Raw genomic sequence first — 26,990 nt, forward strand, 5'->3', positions numbered from 1 at the left:
CTGCTTCATAAATCTTAAAAGGTCATATTACTGGGTGTTTGCTTACAGAATCATGGATCAGATTCACATCTGTTACAAAATGTGTGCACAACTATTTCCAGGTATGTTACATCAGTATGAACACAAAATATTCTTAATTCCGGTATAATGAAGGGTTTGAAATTAACACTTTGAGGCTGCAAATATGCTCTTCAGAATCCTATTTTGCTACCTGAAAAAAATTCACACTGGCAACAACTTGCCACCTGTTATTTTTAGTGACATTGCTTACATTCATCAGTTGGATATAATTTTCAAAGATTTCCACTTGAGCACTTTCACGTCAAAACTTAACAGGCACTGGTATCTTAATTTCACAAAAAATGCTTATCAGAGCTTTTGTTGGTCACTAAAGCATCAGAAAACCCACATAATTGCAACAGCACAACAGTTGCTGCTACTGGACATTTGTCATTTCTTGAACTTGCTGAAGCGCAAGGCAGTGTTTGCCCCGAAGCAAAAAACCCCTATGTATTTGACTTACAAATTATCTCAAATACGCAATGAATTTAAGCCTACGTCATTGTTGATGCAATGCTACTGGGCCCTACGTTCAAATAATCTAAGCTTGTAACTTCTTCTTGTTTAAAACTACTTAGTTTACTGTCTGCAAGTTAACTGCTCAGCATAAATTAAATACCTGACCTGGTTTACCCTGTTTTTATTGTTAGTAAACAATTACAGTTGATGTCTTGATGAGAGTTCCATACTGAAGTTGACTCCCAAAAACATGTTCATGACTCCCTCTCGTGATGCCAAGGAGTCATGATTACTCTCTAACTTTCATGTCTAGGGCAAACACTGGTAAGGGTGAGAAAACATTGCTTGCTAGTGCAAGTAAAGGTATTATTTCTGCATGACTTAATAATTCCTGATATGCAGAAGTACTTAAGATGCTATGAATTTGTCTTACCAATTTGTCTTAGTTTAAAATGTAGATCTGTCAAGAAAAATGTCAATTTACTCATGAGCAAAATGTTCAATTATTATATTTTTTATTTGTCGTCTGAAATTTATTCATGAAAAAAAGATTGAATCATCATATATTTTGGTGGTTTTACAGACTATAACAATCACAGTCAAACTGATCCGACAGTTCACTCTATCACTAAAACTACAACATTTAACCCAATTATGTAAGCAATGTCTGTTAGTACAGTGCCCAACTGGAAATCTGATTTTAAGGAAAAAAGTACTTAGAACTTTAGAGTAGTGAAAATGATTCTTTTGAGAAGAAACTATGGTGTTCTGTCTGCTTTGACAGTAAGGATAAAACAGCTCAGTTTGTTGTTTGAACTCATGATGGATATTCAATGTGCATGTATCTGAAAATGGGTGAAATGTAGTGATTAACAGCAATATAAAAAAAATACTGCTACCAGTTTAGGGATTTTACTACTTATCTTTAAACTTGGGGTGAAATGGTACACTCTCACACAGTTTGGTACGTATTACGGTACAAAGCATGTGGTTTGGTCCATTTCAGTTCGGTATAGGAGATATGAACACAATGCAGAAAATTCACAAGAGCCAAACTAAACCTTACACTGTTTAACAACATGAAAAACTTAATCTTACTCTTTGTCATTTTGAATGAACAAAACTGTCATTATTTGAATTATAGCAACTAAAATAAATTAACACAGCACATATACAAGAGCTGGATAGCAAATAGCAAGTGATCCTCTCATACATGAAGAATTACTGCAGGTCTGAGTGAGTGCAGGTCTGAGTGAGTGAGCGAGGATAGCAAATGGCAAGTGATCCTCTCATACATGGAGAATTACTGAAGGTCTGAGTGAGCGAGTTTAGTTTCGACACCACACTCAGCAATATTCCAGCAATGTGGCAGCGGTCTGTAAAAATGCAGTCTGGACCAGAAAATCCACTGATCAAGCATTGATCTGCGCAACTGTCAACCAAGTCAACGAGTCTGACCACCTGAGTCTGTTGGTCGCATGGTAAGCATGGGTTACTGAAGGCCTATCCCCATGTCTGGCAAATCACCAGGGATGTTCATGTTTTGGTGTCACTAACACAGGTCTCACTCTTCACAGTTTCACATACATATACTTGCCATTAGATGCCGAACATCATCTCCAGCTGCTATCTTAACACAACAAACAAAAAGTATGGGAACACCTTAAAATTTGATAGCCATGTATATATAATGAAACATTTTGAGGTCATTCATACTCTCTGGTAAATGCAACATTTTGTGTGCGTAATGGGCACTTTGAACAACATGCTTCAACTTGCAATGATGTAACTGACTCAATATTTGTTGAGTTTGAGTGAAATGAAACAGTGTCAAAAAATGCAAAAAACATGGGTGCTGAAACACACCCAGCACCATGTTTGAGTCAAATGCCCAAACACAACACAATAATGCATGTGAAAGACAGACTTCCCATTAGCCTTTTTTTCACAAAATAGATCTTTGTATATTTTCTAAAGTCTAACGTATTCTACCGGTCATATTTGGAAAAACCCAGTGGGAATTTTATACCTATGATATGTAACAACTCTTCTTTAATGCAAATGACATTTTTACATAATGTACACAGAAGGTATAACACCATTGGACAATCTTCATTTGAAATAACTGAAAAAAAAAGAACCCAGATACTCAGGTCTTGCTGACTAAGTAGACGACATTCACTGCAATTCTGAACTTCAGGCAGAATGGCAGTCTAGGAAAGCTTAGACATGGACAACATGTTTCAATTTGTATATATTTTTGAAAAGCTATCAAAAGGTTTCAAAAATGACCATACGAAAACTGTGATTACACGATGCCATTTATTTGGGATTTCACTTTCGTAGTAAAGTACAAATTCTAGTACTTTTTTGGTTGTGTCCAGGATTAAAATTCAAAATACGGAATTTTTTTTCATTCCATTACGATATACCGAACTGAAGGAAAAATACCGCAGTTCTACTAACACTGTGGCATACTATTTCATCCCAATTTTAAACCGGGTAGAAAGTACTCGCTGCTTGCTAAAAAAGTTAATTTCTAACACTGATATGAAACAATGCTTCGCAACAAAGTAATACAATTGTAAATCCACATGTCAAGAGATGTTTTATCTCAAATTGCATGTAAATATTTTCATGAACAAATTTTGTTGTCTCCCCTCTGCACACCTGGAACAATATGATATATTTTTCCCCATTTCCTGCTAACAAAGACATTTTGTCAAGAAAGTTCAAGAAAATGTTCATTTTTCAATTACAGCTTGGACTGAAGAAACTGAACCAAGATACCTGTTTCCCTCTGAAGTTCACATGGTCTTCAGGCAGAAAACAAGTCAAGGTAAACCTACAATGATTCAGTCAATCAAGTCAGATAATCTCACATTCTGCATCAGTATTAGGATTTTACAGTCAACAAGCATATCACATAAAACATTATATTCTGTTATACTTTTCATTATCAGTTTATGCTACATAAACTAAAGACCTTAAACATCTATGGATATCCTCCCTCTGATGGAGTGTCTCAACTTTCCTTGACAGACAATTATCATCATATAGATGCGTCAATACCAGACTAACTGAAGGCACATTTCACAAACAGAAACAATACTACTGCTTGATTGTAATTTGGAGGGAATGGGACTGGTTTATCATACTGGTTATGCCATGTGTGATTCTACAAACATACTGGTGCTGTTTAATGGTTATGCTAATGAAGGGCAACAACATATAAATAAAGCTCACACAAACATTCCTTCCCAGCAAGTCCAAACTGAGCAAGGGTCTCTTTAATATGAACTTCACACTAAGCATTTCAATCTCTGTCCAGAGTAACATCTACATTAACTTTCCTGATACAGCTAGATATGATTTAAATCATCATAACTGGGACATATGGAAAAGGTTTGAAAAAATATACCTATGTATGAAAAAAATGAAGCCTCCCATCCCTAAAATACCAGCAACAACAGTTGGCTTTCCTAAAACTGAGTTGTTAATGTGTATCTTTCAACTGTGTTCATTATTCAGATAAGCAATTAAGTTAACCACGATGTATACTTCATTCTTGTTTCATACAGCTCTTCATTACTCAAAGTCAGAATACTTTTGCTGTCGTGTGTACAAGTGGGGTAGTTTAACAGGATTTTCCTCAGTAAAAATATTCTTCATATAAATCGTACCTTCTCAGTTGCGAGTATGTATTATTGGACACATGCACTGTTTCTTCAAATTTCCTTTCCTTTTGACAAACCTATCAGATGTGAATACTTTTGCCCTCAAAAGTCAATGAACATGTCCCTAATACTGAATGAAAACCTTCATAAGTGATCTATGCCCTTTTTTCAAGTTTTGCCCCAACTATGAATAGGGAGACTGGTTGTCAACCACAATATATCAACAGAGGCAAAACGTTTCAAAAACACATGCTATTTCCCACCTCTGAAAGGCATTGTGGACTATTTCTCAGTCATGAAACCATGGCACATTACACCTCTCTGAATCCAACTGTTAAAAAAAGGACAACTTCACTGCTTTAAAGCATACAGAACACACATTTTGGATGGATTCCCTAATCATATCTTTGGTTTCTGAACAGTGGTGTTGGCAAAAATCTTTCTGCAATGGAAGACAATACTTATAGCTGAATGGTGCATTAATTACACAGCTACAAGGATGAGGCTTGTGAAATGACGACCTTCAGGTTATGAGCTGCCTTTGACACTTCAACTACACGATCAACCATTTCCTGTACTGCAGGCACTGAAGGATACTGTAGGGCAGCCAGCTTAGTAGCACTAACAGATTGTTTTAAACAGTCACACAATTGATTAGCACATTTCATAATTTTGTTTTTCACAATGGTATGCATGATATTTCGATGCAGTGTGTCACCAATATAAACAAGTTTATGAGCAGACACTATCACAAATTTGCTGTGGGAAATAAATACTTTGGGAGGTTCATTGCTTTCAACACAGCAAAAAAAGGCATCTAAGGCATTTGTTAGGAGGGTGGAATGCGTTTCCATCTGTCCAGAATAGAAAACTAAGACTTGTTTGTCATTTGGATCCAGCTGCTCATTTTCCATCTTGACTGCTTCGTCCTTATCTAACAGGAACATGTCACTATCTGTGTTTGCATTCACAGGGGTTTTAACATCCTGTTCAAGTAAATTGTCAATGTCAAATGAAGCATTATCAACGATATCTTGCTTTGAGTTGTCAAGTTCCTCCAAATCAGCTTCAAGTTTTAATTCATATGGATCCTCACTGCCATCTTTGCTATGTTCATGTTCTGATTCAGAAGGTGATCCATCCTTCTCAAAACTCTGAACCCTTTCTTCCTTTGCTTTCAATTGAGCAGCAATGTCTCTTGATTCTAAGTGAACATAGTCATACTCTCTAACCCATTCACTTGAGTCATTGGCATAAATGTCCTCTTTCTCAGCATCTTCATTTACATAGTTATCTCCCTTTTCCTGAAATCTCAGACGTAGAGAGTTCATTTGATCTTCCATCGGTGTTGGTGGAAGGGGTCTTTCCAGTGTAGGTGGAGGCGGCAATGGTCGTTGTTGAACCATCTTAGCCCTTTGCTTACTTCCTGCTTCTGACTTTGGTCCAATTGGAGGCTTGGCAGCAGCTGAGTCGTCAGATGAGAGAGACACCTCTGAGGACCTATTAAGATCTTGAGTTCTTGGGAACAATAATGTTGAGTTGCCTTGAATTAGAGAAGCAAGTTTTCTCGCATTGCTACTTAAATCTTTGCATAGAGTTGCAATCTGTCCTAAATCATCAGATTTAGATGAATCCAAAGGCTCAGCTAAAATGTCAGTCTGCCACTTGACTTCATCCAGATTCTTCAGTGCACCTGATATGAGCTGAAAACTATTTTGCAGGGGATTGAGTTGCTTGTACAGTTTGTTCACCAACTTCTTGTCAGGTAGTTTACTGGCATTTGCTAATGTGCCTTGTGCAAACTTTATGTATTCCGCAAGAGAGTTCTTCACCCCTGTCACAGCAATTTTAATTTCATATAGTTTACTTTGTAAACTCTCCTTCTTTCGCCATGTGCTGCTTACAAATCCTAAAAACTTGCTGGCAGTTTTCTGTATATCCTGCTGTAACCTTGTCAAGAATTCTAAAGCTGCATCCATTTCAAGTGGCAATTCATCATAAGTAGGTATCTCACTAAAAGACCCTCTTGAGTCAATGCTACAAGTGGACAATCTCTGACTTTCTTCTGAAGAATCAGAGCGAGCTGAAATAACTGAATCCCTGGTAACCTGTGGTGGAATATCATAAACACAAACTGGTTCATTTGGAGCCACTGGTGAATCCAAAGATGATATAAATGAGACCTTCCCACCACATGTTTTCATTTGAACCCGAGGGGCATTGTTTCTAGGAACATCATAAACATCGTCAATGGCATGTTCCTTGCTCTTTTCTGTATGGTGTTGATTTGATGAGGGTACCTTAGGTAACCCAAAGTCTATTTTCTTCCCTTTGGGAAAATCGTAATCTTCAATAAGAGAAGCTGGTGAAGCTAGTTTGGCTTTAGGTGGTGTGTCATAAACATCCAGGCCTGAATCAGTAGACAACTGCTTTGTACAATGTGTGGGTCTTGGTGGAGTGTCATAGAGCTCCTGAGAAGAAACATCCAAACTTGAGCGAGCAGAGTCACATATGCTAGGAGCAGTGGAAGATCTGTGCGAGCTTACATTTGAGGCACTGCTAGCAGCTGTCAGTGAGGAGTCATTAGATGCATTTGATAGGATGCTTGAGCGGTTTGAATGATTGTCACTACTTGTCTTAACAAGTAACTGTGGTACATCATACATGTTGTCTTCACTGCCAACTACTTGATGCACTGACGGAGGAGTATCATAGAACGACGATTCAACATTGTTGTGCTGCATGTTTTGAATACTATCACTTGACAGCCGCTTTAATGATGTTGTGTTTGTGGTTTTTAGCTGCAAATCAGTCATCATAGGCTGTTCCTTTGGGAAGTATCTTGAAGGTGGTACGTCATAATCTTGAAGGCTTCTGTTAGGTTCATCATACAAATCCGAGGATGATTTTTCTTTACTGCTGACAGACTGAAATTGCAAACAAAACATCTGAATCAAAGTATTTCTGTTGCTGGAAATGTCAGTATCATGTAACAATGCCTTTAACATGTGATCCAATGTTCTCAAATTTTCAAACCTTTCAGTAAATCATCTATACTTAAAGTGACTGAAAAGCAGATCATGCCAGATGATATACGTCATATGAATAATTTGATATATATTTATATATCACTTATATATGACATTTACATCAAAGGCATTCTCTCATCTCTAGCATGATGCTTAGATACAATGGTCCCCCTTCGTCATGAACTTCATGCATCACTTACAAGCGCTGGAATAATTTCAATTTGGTTTTCCTTAAAGGTCACATGCAACCAAAAAATCAAACATAATTAAAACACATTTATCACTTATTCATGACATATAATATACATTGCTGCTTTTAAAAAAACAAATAAACAAAATTATAAGCGTACAATCGCGATTCAAAAGTGCAATATTTTGTACTTGGGCTTACTTCCCCCGAAACGAAGGCCTCAGGAGACTGAACCCAGTCTTAGCACCTGGATGTGCACTCAAGTGTAACGACGGATTCTGATTGGCTATTTCATTTGCTGATCTGCTGAGGGTTCATTGTGTGTAAAGACAGATGATCTGTTTGATGGGCATTTTAGAAGTATAGCGAGTCACAAGAAAGTAAGATTCTTTATGGATAACAACTTCTTTTTGTGTACTTGATGCGTCATTTCAGTATGGATTCATATACTGTTGTCAAACAAAATCATACACACTAAAACAAGTCGTTATCCATGAAGAATGTATATAGAGATGTTGGGTTTTGAAAATACATGTTCTCTGAATTTGCGCTCGATCCAATAAAAAATCATGTCAGTAGAGATGGTAAACTACTGCGTGGCTGGAATCTGTCATTCGTCCAAGTACAAAGCAGGACTTGGAATGGACAAGAGTTTGCACCAGTTTCCGTCAGATCCAGTCATCCGAAAAAAGTGAATGTAGTTTGTTTGCAATCCACAGACATAAAAACATGTCATGTGTATCACACGTGCCTAATTACATAATGTGGCAGAGACGGGACTCGGGTGCACGAGTCATAAATCAACTTATTTTCTTTATGTCGTATACTCTGATATGTGTTAAGTTCAAATTGCATGTTGACAATGATTGAAGCTGTGTATTGCATATTGTCTTTAGCAGACAGGCAGGCAGACATATAGGTGTGAATAAACCAGACACTGAGCTTTCTCTGTGACAGAGACTGCTTACCACAATCCACAAGTTTTTTTTACGTAACGAGTAGATTATTTACTTGTTTGTGTACACAACCAAGATTAGACTACTGCTCACGACCTCAGACGCTGGGCATGCATACTGTTTCATGCTCCGCGAACCTATTCACTGCGCATGCGTTATGGACGCAGCGCAGCACAGCTGTTGAAACCAGTTTTCCCCCCAGCGCTGGGGGGAATTTAGTGAAACGTTAGAACTCCGATTTCGCGGGCTTTTTTTTCATCGCGTTTTTTTCAACTTTATAGGTTGAATTGGCATTTTTGATGATTTGTTTCGGTAAGTGCATACCGAAAGGTACCAGAATCTGCAAAGTTGTGTTTTACGTTGCATGTGACCTTTAAGTTGGAACAGATTATTAATATCAGGGATTCCTTGTCATGCCACCAAACTCCCTAAACACTCACGAAAACATCAACACAAGGCATATGTTACCAAAGAGTTCAACTATAAATAAATCTTAATTAACTAGTGTGACTGCAACAGTGAAGTGTTGGACACAGCTGCAACACATGCAGACCTGACTTCTGCCAGGCTGAAGAGCAAAGATGTGATGGAGATATAGGAATCATAAGAGTAAACAAGAGTCATCAGATGATGACATATCCCCCTGTCCCCACATGTTTGAAAGGACAAATCATCTGACAGTTACCTGATGATTTTTTACAATTTTAGACTAAGTATGAATTGTTTCCATGGAAATCATGAAAAATATAAATGCCATATATCTGTAAACAGCAAAAGGCACCACTTCAAGATCTGTCTCATATATCTGCCAAGATCTGTTGAAAGATATCAAATGGTTTTCGAGTTGTGCTCTGGAAACAAAGCCAGAAACGAAGCCCATCCCTCCATTTTGAGACTAAGTCCGAATTGTTTCCATGGAAACCGGAAAAAATAAAAATGCCAAAACTTTGTAAATACCAAAAGGCACTACTTTGGGGTCTGCCACAAATATCTGTGACGTTTTGCTGAAAGATATTAAATAGTTTTTGAGTTGTGCTTCAGAAACGAACCCCATCCCTTCATTTTCAGACAAAGTCCAAATTGTTTCCATGGAACCTGTGAAAATGATAAATCATAAAAACCTGTAAAAAGCAAAAGGCACCACACATATCTAGAAAGTTTTACTGACAGATATTAAGAAGTTTTTGAGTTCTGCTCCGGAAAAGAAACACATCCCTCACTTTTGAGACTAAGTTTTTTGAGACTAAACATTTCCACGGAAGCCAAGAAAACAATAAATCACAAAAACCTGTAAAAAGCTAAAGGCACCACTTTAGGTTCCGATTGATAAATCTACCAAGTTTTGTTTTTCCAAAATACTGAATGGTTTTTGAGTTCTGCCCCGGCAACAAAGCCCATCCCTCCATTTTGAGAAGAAGTCTGAAATGTTTCCAAACCGACAAAATAATAAATCCCCAAACCTGTAAATACCATAAGGCACCACTTTGGGGTCTGCAACACATATCCGCCAAGTTTTACTCACAGATATTAAGAATTGATTTAGTTCTGCTCCGGAAACGAAACACGTCTCTCACTTTTGAGACTAAGTCCGAAACATTTCCATGGAAACCGAGAAAATACAAAATCACAAAAAACTGTACATAGCAAACGGCACCACTTAAGGTTCTGATTGATATATCTACTAAGTTTTGCAGTAAAATATTGCACAGTTTTCGAGTTCTGCTCCGGAAACGAAGCCCACCCCACCATAAGACTTAACACCAAAATGTTCCATGGAAAAACCAAAAAAAACATAAATGCCAAAAATCTGTAAATAGCGAAAGGCACAACCATAGGCTGAGATTACTATATCCACCAAGTTTGGTATAAAAATATGGAACGGTTTTTGAGTTATGCTCCTGAAACAAAATGATTACGAACAATCGGACGGGGGACAGACAGACGAAACGTCGACTATATCGAAAAACGAAAGTGAATTGTAATTGGTATGCTTAACTTCCCAGTGTTGACACATTATTGGTTAAAAAAAACAACCAAGGGAGATAATACATTAATGCAATAAATGCATCCAGAGTTTTGTGGAGATTGTTGGAATGTATACCATGCGGATAAAAAGGATGACTAATGCTATGCTGAATATATTTTATATGGTATCATCTGAGGGGATAGCATACACCAAGAGGTAGCAAGTGACAAACTGTTTACTATTTTCTGCAATTTTGTAAGAAATATTGCACCACTACATGTTGCGATGACTAGTATCTCCTTAACCACATTACCCACAAATATAAAACTTTGGATACAGTTTTGCTGATGATTCTTCAAAATAACATGGAAGCTTTTCAAACATTGCTCATCAAGAATATACTAACTATAAATACTGTCAGCAGTGACAGTCAGCTGACTAGTTTTGCAACACCAATAGTAAGATATCTGTATTCCAAGCATACACAACAGATAATCACTAACCTCCTGGAGTGAAGTTTCCCAGCTCTGACTACTGATCAAGTTGGTACTGCTGGATGTCAAACTTCCATCTCCACAATAATCGGACATACCAGACAGAATCTTCAGCCTATTGCGTGGGGCAATGCCCTGCTTGCCCCTAAGTGAACACAGGCACCATCCATCCAGTCCCCCTGTGTTTAACTCTGTAACTGTGAGAACATCTCCACGCCTAAAGGCCAACTCATCAGGGCTTTCAGCAATGTTGTCATACAATGCCTTGGCAAGGAACATCTGAAAGAAAATTATAGTAATTTATTAGTGATTTATAGTAATGTGCGTGTCAAATTCTTAAAAGGTAACAACAGATTTTTCTCAGAGTATATGTACAATTGTTTAACTTACACTCTGGATAAATAACAGTTTCTAATGTTGATGGTCAAATGAACTTTTGAGTTAGTATCTCAAACTGCACCTTCTCATACAAGAACCTGAGATTCGCCATTATGAACGATTTTGTCCTTTGCACATGAACACATGTTTATTTCACGTAAAATGGAGATTTGACCAACTAGCCTTTAAACGTTAATAAAAGCCACAAAAATAATAAAACACCATAAACATGTTTGTGGTTAAACAAAACAGAAGCAATATATTAATTTGGATATACATGATATTATAATATTCCATCTACAGACATCACAAAGCATTTCCAAATAGAGAGCAACTTGGTTAAAAAATCTCATCGCCTGATGCCGGGAACAAGTCAGTTTTCGGTTTGGATAATCAAAGAATGGTATCTTACTTGTCCATGGGCTACTAGATAATTTTGGTTTATGGTTCAAACTGCAAATAAACTTGGATTTTATTTCATATCTGCTGAAAAGGTGCCTATTAAATTCACATTGATAATGAAGTAGAATTATCATTCTTTGCTATGTATCACTTCTCAATAGATAGTCGACTAAACATTAACATCAAATACCATGGTGCTTTATTCTTTCATAATGACGTTATCATGATATATCATAAAAATCAGGGCAGGTGGAAAATGAGTCAGGACAAGTTAGTTTCCTAAAGTCACTTTCCCTGTGGTAAGTGGCCTTTAAACAAAATTGAACCCCTGACTCCACTAGAACGTCAAACAGATGAGCGAGTATGGATTTAAAGCGCTTTTAGCAATATTAGAGCAACATCAGGACAAGGTTTCCCATTAGAAATGAGCTTAACACATTGCACACATCAGACAGATGAAGACAGGACTACTTCAAGTAGCTGTGTATCTTCACACAAAGTGCTGCATTAACACATATGTATCTCTAACTACATGGCACAATGAAAGACGGAGAATACTATCCATGAAAAATTGTAAATGCAAACAAACGGTCAAATCCTTCAAACACAAAGAATGTACTGGAGGTATCGCCAAATTCTCTCCCCGAAAACTACAGAAAAATAATGGAAGGCACAGAGCTCACCCACAAGATGCTACTTTGACAGTTTAAGTGTTGATTGAAACTGGTCTGTGACCACTACAATATTCACTAAACTTCCAATCCAAACAAGTTTTGTACACATTACTAATACATGTTTAGAAACATCTTACACAAAAATCCGATTGGATAATCAGTGTACACATACACACCTTCTGACATCAATAGCTCATTTCTCAAGATAAAGATTCCAAATTCATTTTGGGGGACATCATACTCATTACACAATAATGACACCAAAGGACTTCCTCTCTCACTCTTGTACATTACACAAAGCTAGAAACACAAAAAGAACATACCCATTATGGTTATTGTTTTGATAGCACAATTTACATATGTCAGGGATTTGAGGACATTTACCCATTGAAATACAACATATCCCATCAACATTTTAACATCTGGAGAAATTCCCATTACCTACGCATGCTAAAGCTATGTAACAATAAAGAAATATCCAGTAATTCCTTCCTGATTATGGAAGAGATTTCCTGAGCAGCCAGTGGTATATGTAACTTAAAAAAAAAAGTATAATTAAACAATATGCATTGTCTGAGAAGGAACTGATGTGAAAGAACACAGTTTGTACAAAGTACAGTGTAACTGGCTGCTGCAACCATCTAGATACACTGGATAACCATTACTATAGTCTTTAGTGTACATGACACACTAACCAGCTCCAGTGCTAATCACCACTACAAGTATACTACTATTGCACCTTAATTTCAATAAAACACATAATTCACAACTTGCCTCAGTTTGTTGCAAAATAACAATGTCATTCTGCATCCTGCAGATGTATAAGGCTATGGAGCTGGCAATTGTTATCTGTACATGGGCGAAGACCATAAGGGCCCATGTCATAATTCACTTAAGGTCGATGCCATTTTCACTCAACAGAATTTATGCTACTAACAACCAGTTCAGCCCAAACAAAATCAGCCAGTATACAAAACACATTTAGCCGCTTAAGTAGCTGTGAATTCTACATCCAGCATCTAGCTGTCTCTGCCACACTGAGTCTGATGAGTGTAGCCCCGAATCTAGATTAAATTTCAACCCTCGACGACCTCTCTCTGAGTGACGTCATGCAAGAACATACAAAAACAAAGCTCATGGGAGGAAAATGATTAGTTGGAAAGAGAAAGAAATATAACAAATACAAAAAACGTTCTCGTATCGCATACTAACTAAAACATAGTTATACCTGCTGTGTCATATCTTCATTTGATTCCAAAATAAATTCTAAGTCCCAAGCAACGAAAGATATCCTCTTATGGTTGTCCAAGCTCGCAATATTTATGACCAACTAAATATAGCTTGCTCGTTCGAAATATGTCCTCGTATGATAAACTCCTGGAAAATATGTCCCATGCGGAATTCTTCAGTGTAGTAATAAACACCAGTTCATAGGAAACACGCATATCGTCCTTCAATCACAGCACATATGCATATTATCATTAAGCACTAACTTTTCAACTTCTTGGCTAGACATGGTTGTGTCTGTATCGCCTATCCCAGAATGCATAGGGGCAGGTGCCCGGATGCTCACCTATGGTGACGTCAGTGCCTCTCCCACATTCTATGCAGCATATTTTTGACTACTCCGGTACTACAATCACAATGCAAGCAAACATTTGACGAAAACGGTGTAGCTTCAGTATTATTTTTTAGACGATGTCTTCGCTCTAATAGCCGATGTATTGTGTGAGTGTATGTGTGTGTGTTTTCTATCGTTGTTGAAACTCGCACGTAAAGTGAAGCGGTTAGATGTAATATATGACTCAGCGTCGACGGGAGGAAAGGCGTCGGAGGTTAAGAGGAGCAACGGCCAATACCAGAGCACGAAACATAGTAGGAATACTTTTATTTAGGTCTCGAGGACTGACGATATGTTGCTCTCACTACAAATGAAACCGCGGAACGCTCATCTGTCTCACAGACATATATACATAGAAATACAAGAAAACAAACTGATTCTATGATACGCGACGATTTCTTATGTATTTAATAGCGTACAAGCATCGCTTATAACCGATTCCAGGAGTCAGTTACGTGCTCAGACGAACTGTCCATGATGAGTCAAGCTGTCACGAGTGAACATAAAATCAAAAGGTGTAGATCGACCTACCTCAGATAGACTGCAAACAAATTCCATTTTATTTCACTAGGTGTATTTTTCGATAAGAGACATCAGATGCTTTCCTTTTAACTTCCAAGTTATTCTGGTGTGCCTCAGGACGAATTAAACTAGTTAACACAATACGAATGAGTCTAACCCCTCTACCATAGAAAGAAAAAATATGTCCAATTTAACTTGCACTGGTCAACAAATATAGGCCTAATCTTCATAAAGAATATTTCAGCTGGGTGTAGAATTTTGTCTTTGCTATATTTAATAATCGTCGTTAGGAGTAGTGGTCGCTGACTCTGATATCAGATGATATAAAACGTAGACATTTTGGACTAAACGTTAAGCCCACATCACGATGTGCGACACATCAAACACAAGGGCAGATAACTCGGACAGGGAGAGAAGAGGACAGCCCAGATCCGTGGCTAGTCACGTGATATATTTACTGTTTAATGACAAAATTCAACTCAACTCCATCACATTAAAATTCACTAAACTATGCACACCTCTTCCTGACTACAAGGTACCTGTTTCAATGCACCTCCAATGTTTGCCACAAAAGGCGACTCAGCTTGTCGTAAGAGGCGACTAACGGGATCGGGTGGTCAGGCTCGCTGACTTGGTTGACACATGTCATCGGTTCGATTGCGCAGATCGATGCTCATGTTGTTGATCACTGGATTGTCTGGTCCATACTCGATTATTTACAGACCGCCGCCATATAGCTGTAATATTGCTGAGTGCGGCGTAAAACTAAACTCACTCACTCCAATGTTTGCATGACCAGATCGTTATATGTGTCTATCTGAACTGTCAGGAACACGGGAAAACAAAATCCCAGTCTGACATTTTGTGCTCTAACTCTTGCCAATAATGTGATAACTCCATCCTTGAGTCACCAACAGAGAGACATATTGGCAAAAGAGGTAGACATAAATGAAATATCTTTGGCAATAAAAGTATGAAAAATGATAAAAAGCCCCGCCATAGATGCATTTCCAACTGATTTCTGTAAATTCTTCTGGAAAGAACTTAAGACCTGGATTTTCAGATTTATCACAGATGTATCAAAAAGAAATAAGATGTCTTTTACCACGAAAAGAGGAATTATCACTTGTATGTCTGGAGCTAATAAAATAGGATCTTATTGAAGAACTGGAGACCAGTTACTTTATTAGATGCTCTGTATAAATTAATAAATGCTTGTTTCTCAAATCGGTAAACAACTACCCTTGATTCATTAATACACAATAACGAAACTGGATTTATACCTGGCAGAATGTTAAGTGAAAACAGAAGGTTATTAAGTGACATTACGTTTGACACTAACAAAAGAGGTATGCCATGTCAGGTTTACCAATTTTGATTGATTTCGAAAAAGCATTTGACACAGTCTCCAAAGATTTCTATCAATGCTGTCTTAGTAAAATTTGGTTTGGGTCGAAAGATTATACATTGGATTGACGTCTTAACATATGACACATCTTTACCTTGTTTCTTATGTTATCTAGACAATATATTATCATGTATACAGCTTGTATTCATATCCTTATGGCGCCATCCTTTATGGCATGGAGTGTGAGAGGTGTTTTGCATGGTTCGGATTATATAACCGAAACCGGAACCAGTAGCACTGGTTGCCTGTAGAGAACATAGACAAGGTAAAACCATTAACATGACACTAAACTAACAGTATATACAGCTGTCCCTCGCAATCTCTCGTGCTCTATGGGTTCAGGTGGATTAGCCCTTATAATTAATAAGCAGTGTAAATGCAAGGCTGAAGCTGTCTCAACTCTCACAAGTCAGGCAATAGCAGTCAAACTGTCTCGTAAACATCATACAGATGTTTTTATTATTGCGTGTGGACTGCCCTCAACAAATGTACTACACTCTACTTATTGTAATGCACGTAATGACGTTTTAAACATTCATGATAACCTATGTCACCTTGGTAAATACTGTTATCGTGTGTGATCTCAGTGCAGATATATGTAAACACCCCTTGTCTACTCGGGCCAAGCATCTCAATAACATGATACTTAATATATACCTTTCACATGTTGTTAACACTTAACGATCTGATGGACCCAGATTTACATTTCTTGTTCCATCGGGCCTGTACAGGGCTATGTTACAAATTGTGAAGTAATAGACTCATGCCCGTATTCAGTATCCGATCACTTTCCTTATCTTATGTCCCTCTCAGAACATGTCCTACGTTCTGACGATTTTCATAAAGCGACCACAGTCCCAAAATGGCTGACAGGGATAACTTAGATATGTTTGAGTATGAACTAGCAAAGGATCTCCGTTTCGTAAACGACCCTAGTACACAAACTGCAACTGACTATTGTGAAGTTATAGAAAACCATTGTCAGATTATTACCAACGGCCTTTTACGGGCCAGCGGTTCGTATTCCACAAAGTAGGTTCAAGCCTTATCTAAAGCCATACTGGAAACGGGATGGTTTAGATAATGACCACTACCGTATGCGAGTCGCTCGTACAGCATGGGTTAACAGTGGTAAATCCAGAAGTGAAGACTCTGATGTATTATTTTCCTATAAAACTTAAAAGTCAAATTTTAGACGTCTACATCTGAAATCTAAAAGATCCCCAAAGCATGGAATTTTGACTGAAACTGAACATGCAGCTGAACTTGATATCAATACCTTTTACAAAACTGTCAGAAAACAAAGATCCAGAACTGATGTTATAACCACACTTAACTATGATCATGAAAATGAGTCAACACTTGCTGGTATGTGTAGACTATAGGGTAGATATTACTCAGACTTAGCTCAGCCACACACAACACCGATGTTTGAGGAAGAATTTAAAGGTAAAATGTCAGAGTGTTCCGGGTATTGAAGCATTAGATAATTATTTGATTGCTGAAGGACAATAAAGGGATTTCACAGACAAATCTCCAGGCCCAGATACTGAGCACATAATCCCGAGAAGCTATTACTTACACGCATAGAAACTAAATTACTCGAAAATAATCCTTATTTCACTGATATACTCCAATTCGGATTTAGAAAGGAACAAGGGGCAGTTATGAGCGTTTTTGCTCTTATCGAAAGTATCCAATATTACACTGAGAGAAACTCTGCAGTATATGCTGTCTTTGTAGATAACGAAAAAGCATTTGACTGAATATGGCACGATGGTTTATTTTATAAGTTACATCAACTGGGCGTCCAGGGAGACATCTGGAAACCATTGCACTACGGTCATAAATAGTTGACGGGTAGTCTGTTAAGCAAGGTGTTGGCCGAGTAATGTCGTCCTGGTTTTTCTTAGTGTTAATTGATGATTTGATTTCTTCTCTGAGACAGGCTAGTAATGGCCTATGTATAAATGATCTGAGTGTTCCCACTGCATTGCTTGTTGACGACACGACACTTGCTAGTACTTCACTGAAAGGACTTCAAATGGCTCTCAATACTGTACATACATATGCCCATAAATGGCGCTTAACATACAATCCTGCTAAGAGCACAGTAATCATGTTTAATAAAAGTAAAACATTGCATCAGCTGATTCCTCTACTTACGGCAGTATACTACTAACATGTAAATCTAGAACTGAAAAGTGTTGTCAGAAAGCAAGACAGAGTATTAATTCACTTAAATGCTTGGGGATGAATGATACTGACCTACATTCAGCTACCGGCAAAGAATGATCTTGAAAACCAGTTTTATGGCTGTGAACTGTTGTTTGACATTAAGGGGAAGCAACTTTTCTTGCTAGAAATGAGATGAGAGATCTCTGTCTGAATCCACTATTGGAAACTTAGGTCTGTGGACCATGATTGATTACATTGACAAAAGAAAACTCCTTTTCTTTGACCTTTTATGTAACACTAGTTGTGACAATCTCATACAACACATATTCTGTTATTCCATGGCTAACACGCCCCGAAAATCAACTATTTGTGGATATTTTCTATCTGTTTTGTGCAAATACAATCTCAGAGACTACTTACATACTTATTTAAAGGGTGGTTCATTTCCCCCCAAACACAAATGGAAAACAAATTGTAAACAAGAATATGAAGAAAAAACGTGGCATCATGAAGTATGAATTAATGCAGGACTATCTGGTTACATGCGAGCTGATACATTACTGACATATCACATACTTCTGATCTTAGCAAATAATGTTTATGCTTTATAACAAGCACGCTCATGATTATGACAACCATGGAATACTTCACTGTGAAAAGACCCCTAAAGGTCCCGGGGTAGAACAGACCTTCAGCAACCCATGCTTGCCATAAACGGCGACTATGCTTGTCGTAAGAGGCGACTAAGCATGGGTCAGGCTCACTGACTTGGTTGACACATGTCATCGGTTCCCAATCAGAGATCGATGCTCACGCTGTTGCTCACCGGATTGTCTGGTCCAGACTCGATCATTTACAGACTGCCGCCATATAGCTTGAGTTTAAACCAAACGCTCTCCGAAAGAAGTTTTTCACATCTCTGATTGATCCACATGATGTTGAAACCTATATAAATTTGGAAGTGTTGGAAGACGACGAAATGTTGTCATTACTCCAAGGTGCAAATAAACAGTTCACACGATCCCTCGTCCGAGACACATATCATATTGTAATGATAAACTTTGCAGCATGTGTCTACCATTTGAAACCGACCCGTGAAGGTCCCGGGGTAGAATAGGCCTTCAGCAACCCATGCTTGCCATAAAAGGCGACTCAGCTTGTCGTAAGAGGCGACTAACGGGATCGGGTGGTCAGACTCGCTGACTTGGTTGACACATGTCATCGGTTCCCAATCGCGCAGATCGATGCTCATGTTGTTGATCACTGGATTGTCTGGTCCATACTCGATTATTTACAGACCGCCGCCATATAGCTGTAATATTGCTGAGTGCGGCGTAGAACTAAACTCACTCACTCACTCACCCCATTTGAACCCATATCATAAGTTTATTCTAATGAAGACAAGCTGTATGCAAGTGACGCCATCCCTTTGTGAATGTTTGATTATATATTTTGTATATATCAGTCTTACAAAACAACACGCATCCAATCGACTTGCTGCCATGTTGACACCAGCTGATCGTTTGACCTCAATGCACCGCACGTTACTAAAGGCTTGTCGATGCACGCTTTTCTCACTTCGCGTCGTCACCGAGGCGTAGCGGGGTGATATGACTTTCGTAGCAGGAGTACACGACTTTTATACTCCCGCTCGCGGATCGTGATGGATGTACATGGTATTTTATCAGAGTCACGTGGACCAATCAAAACTCGACATTCTTACATGAGGCTAGATAAAGGTATATATGAGTATGGTTTAATTTAAATTACATAACAGATTTGCTTAAAGATATAGACCAGCACTATGACAGGTTGTTTCAATGGCCCTTTATTTCGTAACTACCTATAGTGTGTGGTGTTGGGAATAAAATCGGTATTTTAAGTAGGTACGTGTGACATACCTTGGAATAGGATACATATTCATTGATGGAACCACTCACTCAATGTCTTATGTTGTCTAAATCTTATTGTTTAACACTGCAGGCATCAGATTTTCAATGGAAGAAAGAAAACATTCTCAAGCTATTTTCGAAACTTTCACTGCAATCTTTATGTACACCAAAGGAACATGAAGTATGTTTATTTTATATCAATAATGGTTGAAATGATTCTTCACTTAAATCAGTATTTGAATTGATTCCGATCAATGTGATGATATAATGGAAGATACGGATCTGGTTTGATCAGGAATAGTTAGTCTAAACACCGAATGATCGCCGATATTATATCTTGCTTTTCACTCTTTGATAGTTTGATCACTTTACTTTGCTGGATCCCTAAAATAAGTATCAAGTTGGCAGACATGTAAAACCAAGTATGACAGTATCAGGAAGGTGTAGAGGGGCAAGGTTAGGTCAGATATGAACCGCTCACTTCACTCTCTTGATTGCAGAAAGAAAACGCCGCCTTTTTTTATCACTGTATTAGCGGACGTCTTTCTCACTCCTTCTCCACACACCCCGAATCCCCCACCCCAACCCCACCCCCTCTGTTGTACATACAGAACCATTTCCTGAGTTGTATGTGAGATTTGCTCTCTGTTGCAATGATAAATCCTCTGTCGACCATCACGAAAGCGTAAGTTTAATCTGCTTAAATCTGTGAAGAGCATACAAGACCTTTGGCGTTGATTCCAGCGGCCTTGGTGCCTTTTGATCTCCAATGCACCTGTCGTGGTGTTAGTGATGGACGAACTGAAAGTCACCTACAGCGGAGTCTGACTGCCCCTAAACGTCGACGACCGGTTCTCCTTGATGTTCTAACATTGTTTAATGTCATATGCAACCAAAATATCAAACATGATTAAAACACAGTCATGATACATGAAATGCATTGCTGGTTAAAAAAACAACAACAAATAAACAGAATTATAAGCGTATAATCGCAAATCAAATATGCAATATTTTGTACTTGGTTTACAAAGCAGCCGCGATACCGAACCCAGCCAGAGCCTGTGGGTGTGCAGTCAAGTGTAACGCTGCTTTTTCATTGGTCACTGGTTCATTTGCAGATACGCTCAGTCGGCTCTTTGCTTATGGCGTATAGGCCCGATGGGTGTTAATTTCAAATTGGATGTGGTCAGTGACTGAAGTTGTGCTTTGCATATTGTCATTAACAGACAGGCAGGCAGACATTTAGACAGACAGATGTTGAGTTTTCTCTGAAACATAGTCTGCTTATCACAATCAACGTGTCTTTTTATGTAACGAATAGATTATTTACTTGTTTGTGTACACAACCAAGATTAGACTACTGCTTACGATCTCATACTCAGCGCAAACTGTTTCAAGCTCCGCGAACCTAGTCACTGCGCATGCGTTATGAGCGCAGCATATCTGTTGAAACCTCTTTTCCCCCCACCGTAGGGAGAAAATTAGTGAATCGTTTGAACTCCGAATTCGTGGACTTAATTTCACAGGGTTTTTTTCAAGTTTGTAGGTTGAATTTGCATTTTTTGTCGATTTGTTTCGGTAAGTATATAACGAAAGGTATCAGAATCTGCAAAGCTGTGTTTTACGTTGCATGTGATCTTTCACATTGAAGAGTTTTGTCTGAAGATTTGCTGCGTTAAGGAATTTGTTATGTGACGAAGTGTTTATCATGAGTCTATCATCTCTGTCTTTTGGGCTACCTAGTGATCGTGCATGGACCCAGATTTCTGCCACAGTCTACCAATAGCGCTCTAACACAGTCTTAAGTAAACTTGGTCTCAGTAACATCCGTTACACTCCTCTAGTCAGTCTAGCAAACCCAAGTAGGAGGTCGGTGACTGGGGTATTTTGTAAGTCTAAACCCTACACAGAGGGCCGTTGTCTGATTGGTCGTGCGTTTGGTCGCTCAAAGGTTAGCTAGCTCGGGAACTCCTACTAGTGTTTGTTAGACTAGGAGTCTAACGACTGATACAGAGACTAAGTTTACTTAGACTACACTCTAACACACACTAAAGAAGACATCAGCTTGCCGCTGAGTTTGACCACATTCCAAAATGCCCATAGTTTGATCTCTTTCAGCCTTTCGGACATGTACTTGTGAACGGCAGTGAAAGGGCATCAGTGCATGAGGTTTGTCCACCTTCCATCGATCAGAATGTTTCGGACGTTTGCGATCGTATTGATGACATGTCAACTGCCTGGTGTGTTTTTCCATACTTTTAAGAAAGTTTGTAAATCATTCAGTTGTATATGTGTCCAAGAAAAAAGAATATTTTACAGCTGTTAAGAAATAGTGTTACCAATGATCCTTCATTGAAGACGCCGAGTATATCTGTTAATATAACACGGACTGCAAGACGTGCCTGGTTTGAGGAGGGTATGGGACCAAACAATCAGGAAATGGCTGTGAGTACCGAGAATACGACCCGGCATGTGTTCCCATATTGGAATGTTTGCATAGTGTGACATGGAAGCATGGGCTCAGAGGAAGTCTGGTTTAGTGATGAATCATAACTTTACGTCAACGCGTTGACCACCTCTGCACGAACAACATAGAAGATGTCCTGGGGATATTATGACGATAATGTGTATGTATAGATAACTTCATCATACTATACAGGCGACGTTTCGACATTTGGATTGCACTGTAGCTGGTTACGGTCTAATCCGTCGAATTTTCAACAGTCAGCAGTGTCGATCCGTCGAATCATGCTCCAGTAATTCTGTGCAGCAGATCGCAATAACACGCTGGGAGAGTTAATTACTTAAGGGTTTGGCTTGTACTGTCACCATGTTCCGCCACAACAAGGAAGCAGCAGCCGCCCATAGCTTCAACCTGCAACCCAGTGCCATCCAGATCGACATTCAACATGCCGTTGCCAACGCAGCAACTGAAGTTTTTCCTACAGTCCAGGGTCTCCTTTCACAAAGCACTAAGGTGATCTTACGTCACTAAGGTAACTTTTGTGCAATGTTAAAGAATGGGAGTTAGGGTTAACCTTCCTAAAGGTTTCTTCGTGAATGGAGCCCCAGATGCTTCTTTCATTTTGCCCAGGCATTGTGGAAGAAGATCCAACCACTAGGACTCGCTACGACCTACAAAGAAGATGCCGAGTTCTGGTTGCTGGCGAAGAGAAGCAAGGCTCTGGCTGTTGTCCCTGTAGGTGATGTAGAAGATGCGTGGCTGGACATTATGGCTGTGAGCGCTGATGGTGAACAGATTACCTAGTATATGGACTATGTCATGACACAGTGGGTTGAAGGTACATGACAAATCCAAACCTGGAACCATTACAAAAACGACACCCACAGGACTAACAAACAACTTGGAAGGATGGCAACACAAGCTGAACCAACAGGCATCATCGCATCCGAATATCTACACAAGTGAAGTTAGCACAGCTTGAGTTCCATCCACGAGACCCGAAACGTCGCCAAAGTGATGCAAAATAACGAGAGTCAAAACATACAAGTGTGCAAAATAAAGAAAGTCAAACCATCCAACACCCCTTGCGTCTTTTATTTGGTATGATCCAATGTTTGGATAACTAATTGATAGTAATAGTAATTCAGTCAGCGATCTAATCCTCTCAGACACCGCGGCTTCCCGCGGCTTACGATTTTCACATTCGGCCAAATTAGTGCATTATTTTAAGGGGATGTCCTCTGAGTATGTTTATAAACGACACTTATCATATATGCGGTATGCAATTACAGAACAACACATTATTAAAGTATGGGAAATACACGGTTTAAAAAAAGCACACTCTATAATTTCTGTTACACGAGGAAAAAGACCTGATAGGTAAGATACTACATAAATTAAGCATCAAGGTTCGATCTAACAAACCAAATCCTCCAACAAATTAGGTGTAAATCGATATACCCTGTTACTAAGTGACTGGGTAACTTGGATAGGACCTCAAACTGACGATGACCAGAGGCCTACAAGTCATGGGCAGGACGTGCACGAGGTGCATGAAAACCTGAAATCTGTATTTGGATTAATCGTGACAGAACCATCGTTATCAGAGACCATTTAAACACACCTCCACTTCATTTTTGGCCATTTCAACAGATGCACAAAGTATGACCTATTGCTGGTCTGTACAAGCAATCCGCGTTCCTCATGTAGATTTGCACATACAGGTAATCAAAAATCTACACGCGGCCGTTGAGCTTTGCACAGTAACCTATTCCATTACCAGTCACAATCCCATAAAAGGTCGCCAGTCATATTCTGAAAATGCACGTGTTCAACTTTTCACATTCGTAAATCTCTCAACAATGCATGGTTCATCTAAGGAAGTGATTTTCACCTCTTATTGTATCAGTATCGGCACGTCAAATATTAAATCGCAAAAGAACATTTCCGACCGGAGGATTACCAGTCTCGATTATCAGCTATTACAGATTGAATTGGCATAAAAAGCAAAACAGAAATGTAATATGAAAGGATCACTGAAACGCAGTGATGGAAAAGACTGAATACCAGTCCTGATATGTAAATATACCAGTTGTTCAAATGATGACAATTATCTCGATTAGTTTGGTCTAAATAAATAATATATATGTAACATTGTTACAATTTGAAAACTAACCCATAACCACGATACTGTTGATGGGACGAGATGTTGGCGAAGTGGAGGTTGATGATAATGACAACGCCGATTGTGATGATAATATATTGATTTAACGAAGACAAAGTCAAGTGACTAACAAACAAAGCCCAAACCAGTGAAGTGTTGTGAGACACTCGCCATTTACTATTAGTGCAGTAGTAATGTGCATCTAGCTAACATAATAAAGGAGACAGGTCTACCGGAGGTATAGCAAGATTTATTTGGTACTGTTGGAAAGCTTGGAATCTGTAATGGTACACATGCAATTTTTCAGAGAGAATGGCAGCTGTATATAAAAGAACATATGGTCACTATAAATGGTGATTTTATCAGTTTGAGAATGCATGTGATGATTCAACTACTGCTCCACCGAACTATGTAAACATTAAGGTCAAGGTCAAAGGTCAAGGTCACTGTAACCCTTTTGTTGCTATTCTTGCTTGAAATTCTATACTTAACCTCTCACCTTTTTATCTGCTATGGAATGAGCATCATAAGCCACCCCAAAGACTCATCTTTCTGACACTATACATTTCATACCAGTAATTGTTTGAGGTTAATAAGGTTAAGGTTACATCTATAGTGGATATTGTTTCCCAATACAAAATCAAAGGTAAAAGAAGACTGTGGTAACTGGAGGTTCATGAATGGAAAAACTGTGAAACTAATTTTGGTCACGAGAGGTTGAAAAACTCGTATTTTCCCAGAAACATGTGGAAGCAGGAAATCATTAACACCAGTAAACATTCTGGGAAAGCAATATTTAGTTACTTAAAGGCATGATATTAATGTATTCTGTGATACAACTAAAATACATGGTAACCGTAAAAACGCTCTGAATTGCATGTGTCCTAACAATTACTGGTATGAAAATCAATGTGAGATGTCTTATGATACCAAATACATCGTGCTCTATGCAGTCCACACTTGACAAAGATGAGAGGTTAAACCTAGAATGTTTTTTTAACAAGAAGAGTAATAAAGGTGGTTACAGTGACTATGACCTTTGGTGTTGACCTTATTGTGTTACATAGTTCAATGAAGTAGTACGTGGGTCATCACTCAAAACTGATAAAATCACCATTTATAGTGACGATATATTCTTTTAAATATCGTCGTCATGATCTCTGAAAAATAGCATGGTTGCCATGGACATGCACCAAAATGACATATCGCCTGATACTTTCAAGTTGGCAACATTGGGTTTGGAAAACTAGAGATTCCAAGCTTTCCAATGATACCAAATGCATCTTGCTATACTTCCGGTAGAGGAGTTCAGTTTTTTACACCAAATGTCGCTGCATCAGTTGATTTTTCATACATTTTTTTCATGTTTCTACGAGCTGTTGATACACTTATATATATATATATATGCAGTCTTCCTACAGAAAGAGCTTGTACACGTGTAACATACACACAAGACAGTCACGAAAAATCGCGTTATTTCTGATCTGGCGGTATGAACAAAACACGCTCATTTGTTTGAGAGGTCCGCGGATTTGGACTGCTTACGTCTGACGAGCATCTCCGTGATGGCGTAGCCGACCATCCCGACGCACATCACCGCCAGGCATACGTACAGCTTGATGTACGTGCACAAGTAGTCGTTGTAGGCGTAGGTTATGATGAATCCAACCGATTCCCAAAGGCGATAATTTGCGAATGCCGCCTCTGTATTATCCGTGAAGAGGTAGCCGTAAAATGCTGTAGAAGAAAGCATTGTTGAATACAGTCAGTTATTTTCGTAGCATATGAAATCTGCACAATTACTGACGATTTATTGATAGTTCAAAAACGTTTCACTAAGAATCAAGAGGTTTGACCTTTCATTCAAATAATGATAATAGACAGTCATAAAATAATATTTCATCTTGGTGTTAATGAGAACTAGGTATTATTAGTGTCGTTTTAAGGGCCAACTTGTCTAAATTCAAGACATCTTTTAGCTTTGAAGATATCTGCAACAGAAGTTCTTTTCACAATCTCTGTTTACTGTTATTAAATATGTATTCTCTGGCAATTATCATAAATCAAACACTCGCGCATATTGGACAATTCGCTTCACGAAAGCCTCAACATTCAGTCCTTAGCCGTTGGCTTTATGTCATCTTGACAGCGCGGAAAGTTTACATCTAAACTACGTGCACACAAAATATAACTTACTGAAAACATAGAAATGCTTCCTAATGTCTTAAGAAATGTGGATCCCGTGAGGTATAAGCGACTCAACGCATCTAGTCTTTGAAATGTACTGACCGTTGATCTGAGTCTGGATTACTGCATCTCCCATTCCCCAGCACGCAGCGATGATGTAGTACACTGCAATGGTGTTGGGATTCGGTATCCACAGAAGCAGCGCTATCTGACATCCTCCATGTACCAGAAAAGCTATCATATAAAGGAGAAGGCTTTACACTGATAAC

The 26,990-nt window shown here is 38.6% G+C and overlaps 2 protein-coding genes across 3 annotated transcripts in view; both read right to left on the bottom strand.

The window, feature by feature from the left end:
• Positions 1-1,036: 1,036 nt before the first annotated feature.
• On the bottom strand, positions 1,037-13,836 carry LOC137257734 (enhancer of filamentation 1-like). The gene is made up of 3 exons (XM_067795147.1): positions 13,514-13,836; positions 10,841-11,110; positions 1,037-7,123 (listed from the first exon to the last, which is right to left on the bottom strand). Exons 1-3 carry the CDS (start codon positions 13,523-13,525, stop codon positions 4,688-4,690), a joined length of 2,718 nt encoding a protein of 905 aa, XP_067651248.1. The 5' UTR covers positions 13,526-13,836; the 3' UTR covers positions 1,037-4,687.
• Positions 13,837-23,449: 9,613 nt separating this feature from the next.
• Positions 23,450-26,990, bottom strand: part of LOC137258126 (protein unc-93 homolog A-like) — a 29,039-nt gene continuing 25,498 nt past the window's right edge. The window contains exons 6-8 of one of the 2 annotated variants that reach the window (XM_067795690.1): positions 26,824-26,955; positions 26,080-26,271; positions 23,450-24,185 (exon numbers count right to left, since the gene is read on the bottom strand). In XM_067795690.1, the coding sequence (XP_067651791.1) occupies positions 24,154-24,185; positions 26,080-26,271; positions 26,824-26,955 (356 nt within the window). In that variant the 3' untranslated portion in view covers positions 23,450-24,153. Of the gene's footprint in view, positions 24,186-25,094; positions 26,272-26,823; positions 26,956-26,990 lie in introns of those variants that run through there. The other variant, XM_067795689.1, reaches the window with a different exon arrangement.

Source organism: Haliotis asinina, chromosome 12, assembly GCF_037392515.1.
Source record: "Haliotis asinina isolate JCU_RB_2024 chromosome 12, JCU_Hal_asi_v2, whole genome shotgun sequence".
Classification (NCBI taxonomy): Eukaryota; Metazoa; Mollusca; class Gastropoda; order Lepetellida; family Haliotidae; genus Haliotis; species Haliotis asinina.

What these genes read in the sequence shown, in the direction of transcription:
- LOC137257734 (XM_067795147.1), bottom strand. An exon ending in GGGAAACTTCACTCCAGGAG is followed by an intron (nt 7,124 to 10,840) that starts GTTAGTGATTAT and finishes TTGCAATTTCAG; the next exon opens with TCTGTCAGCAGTAAAGAAAA.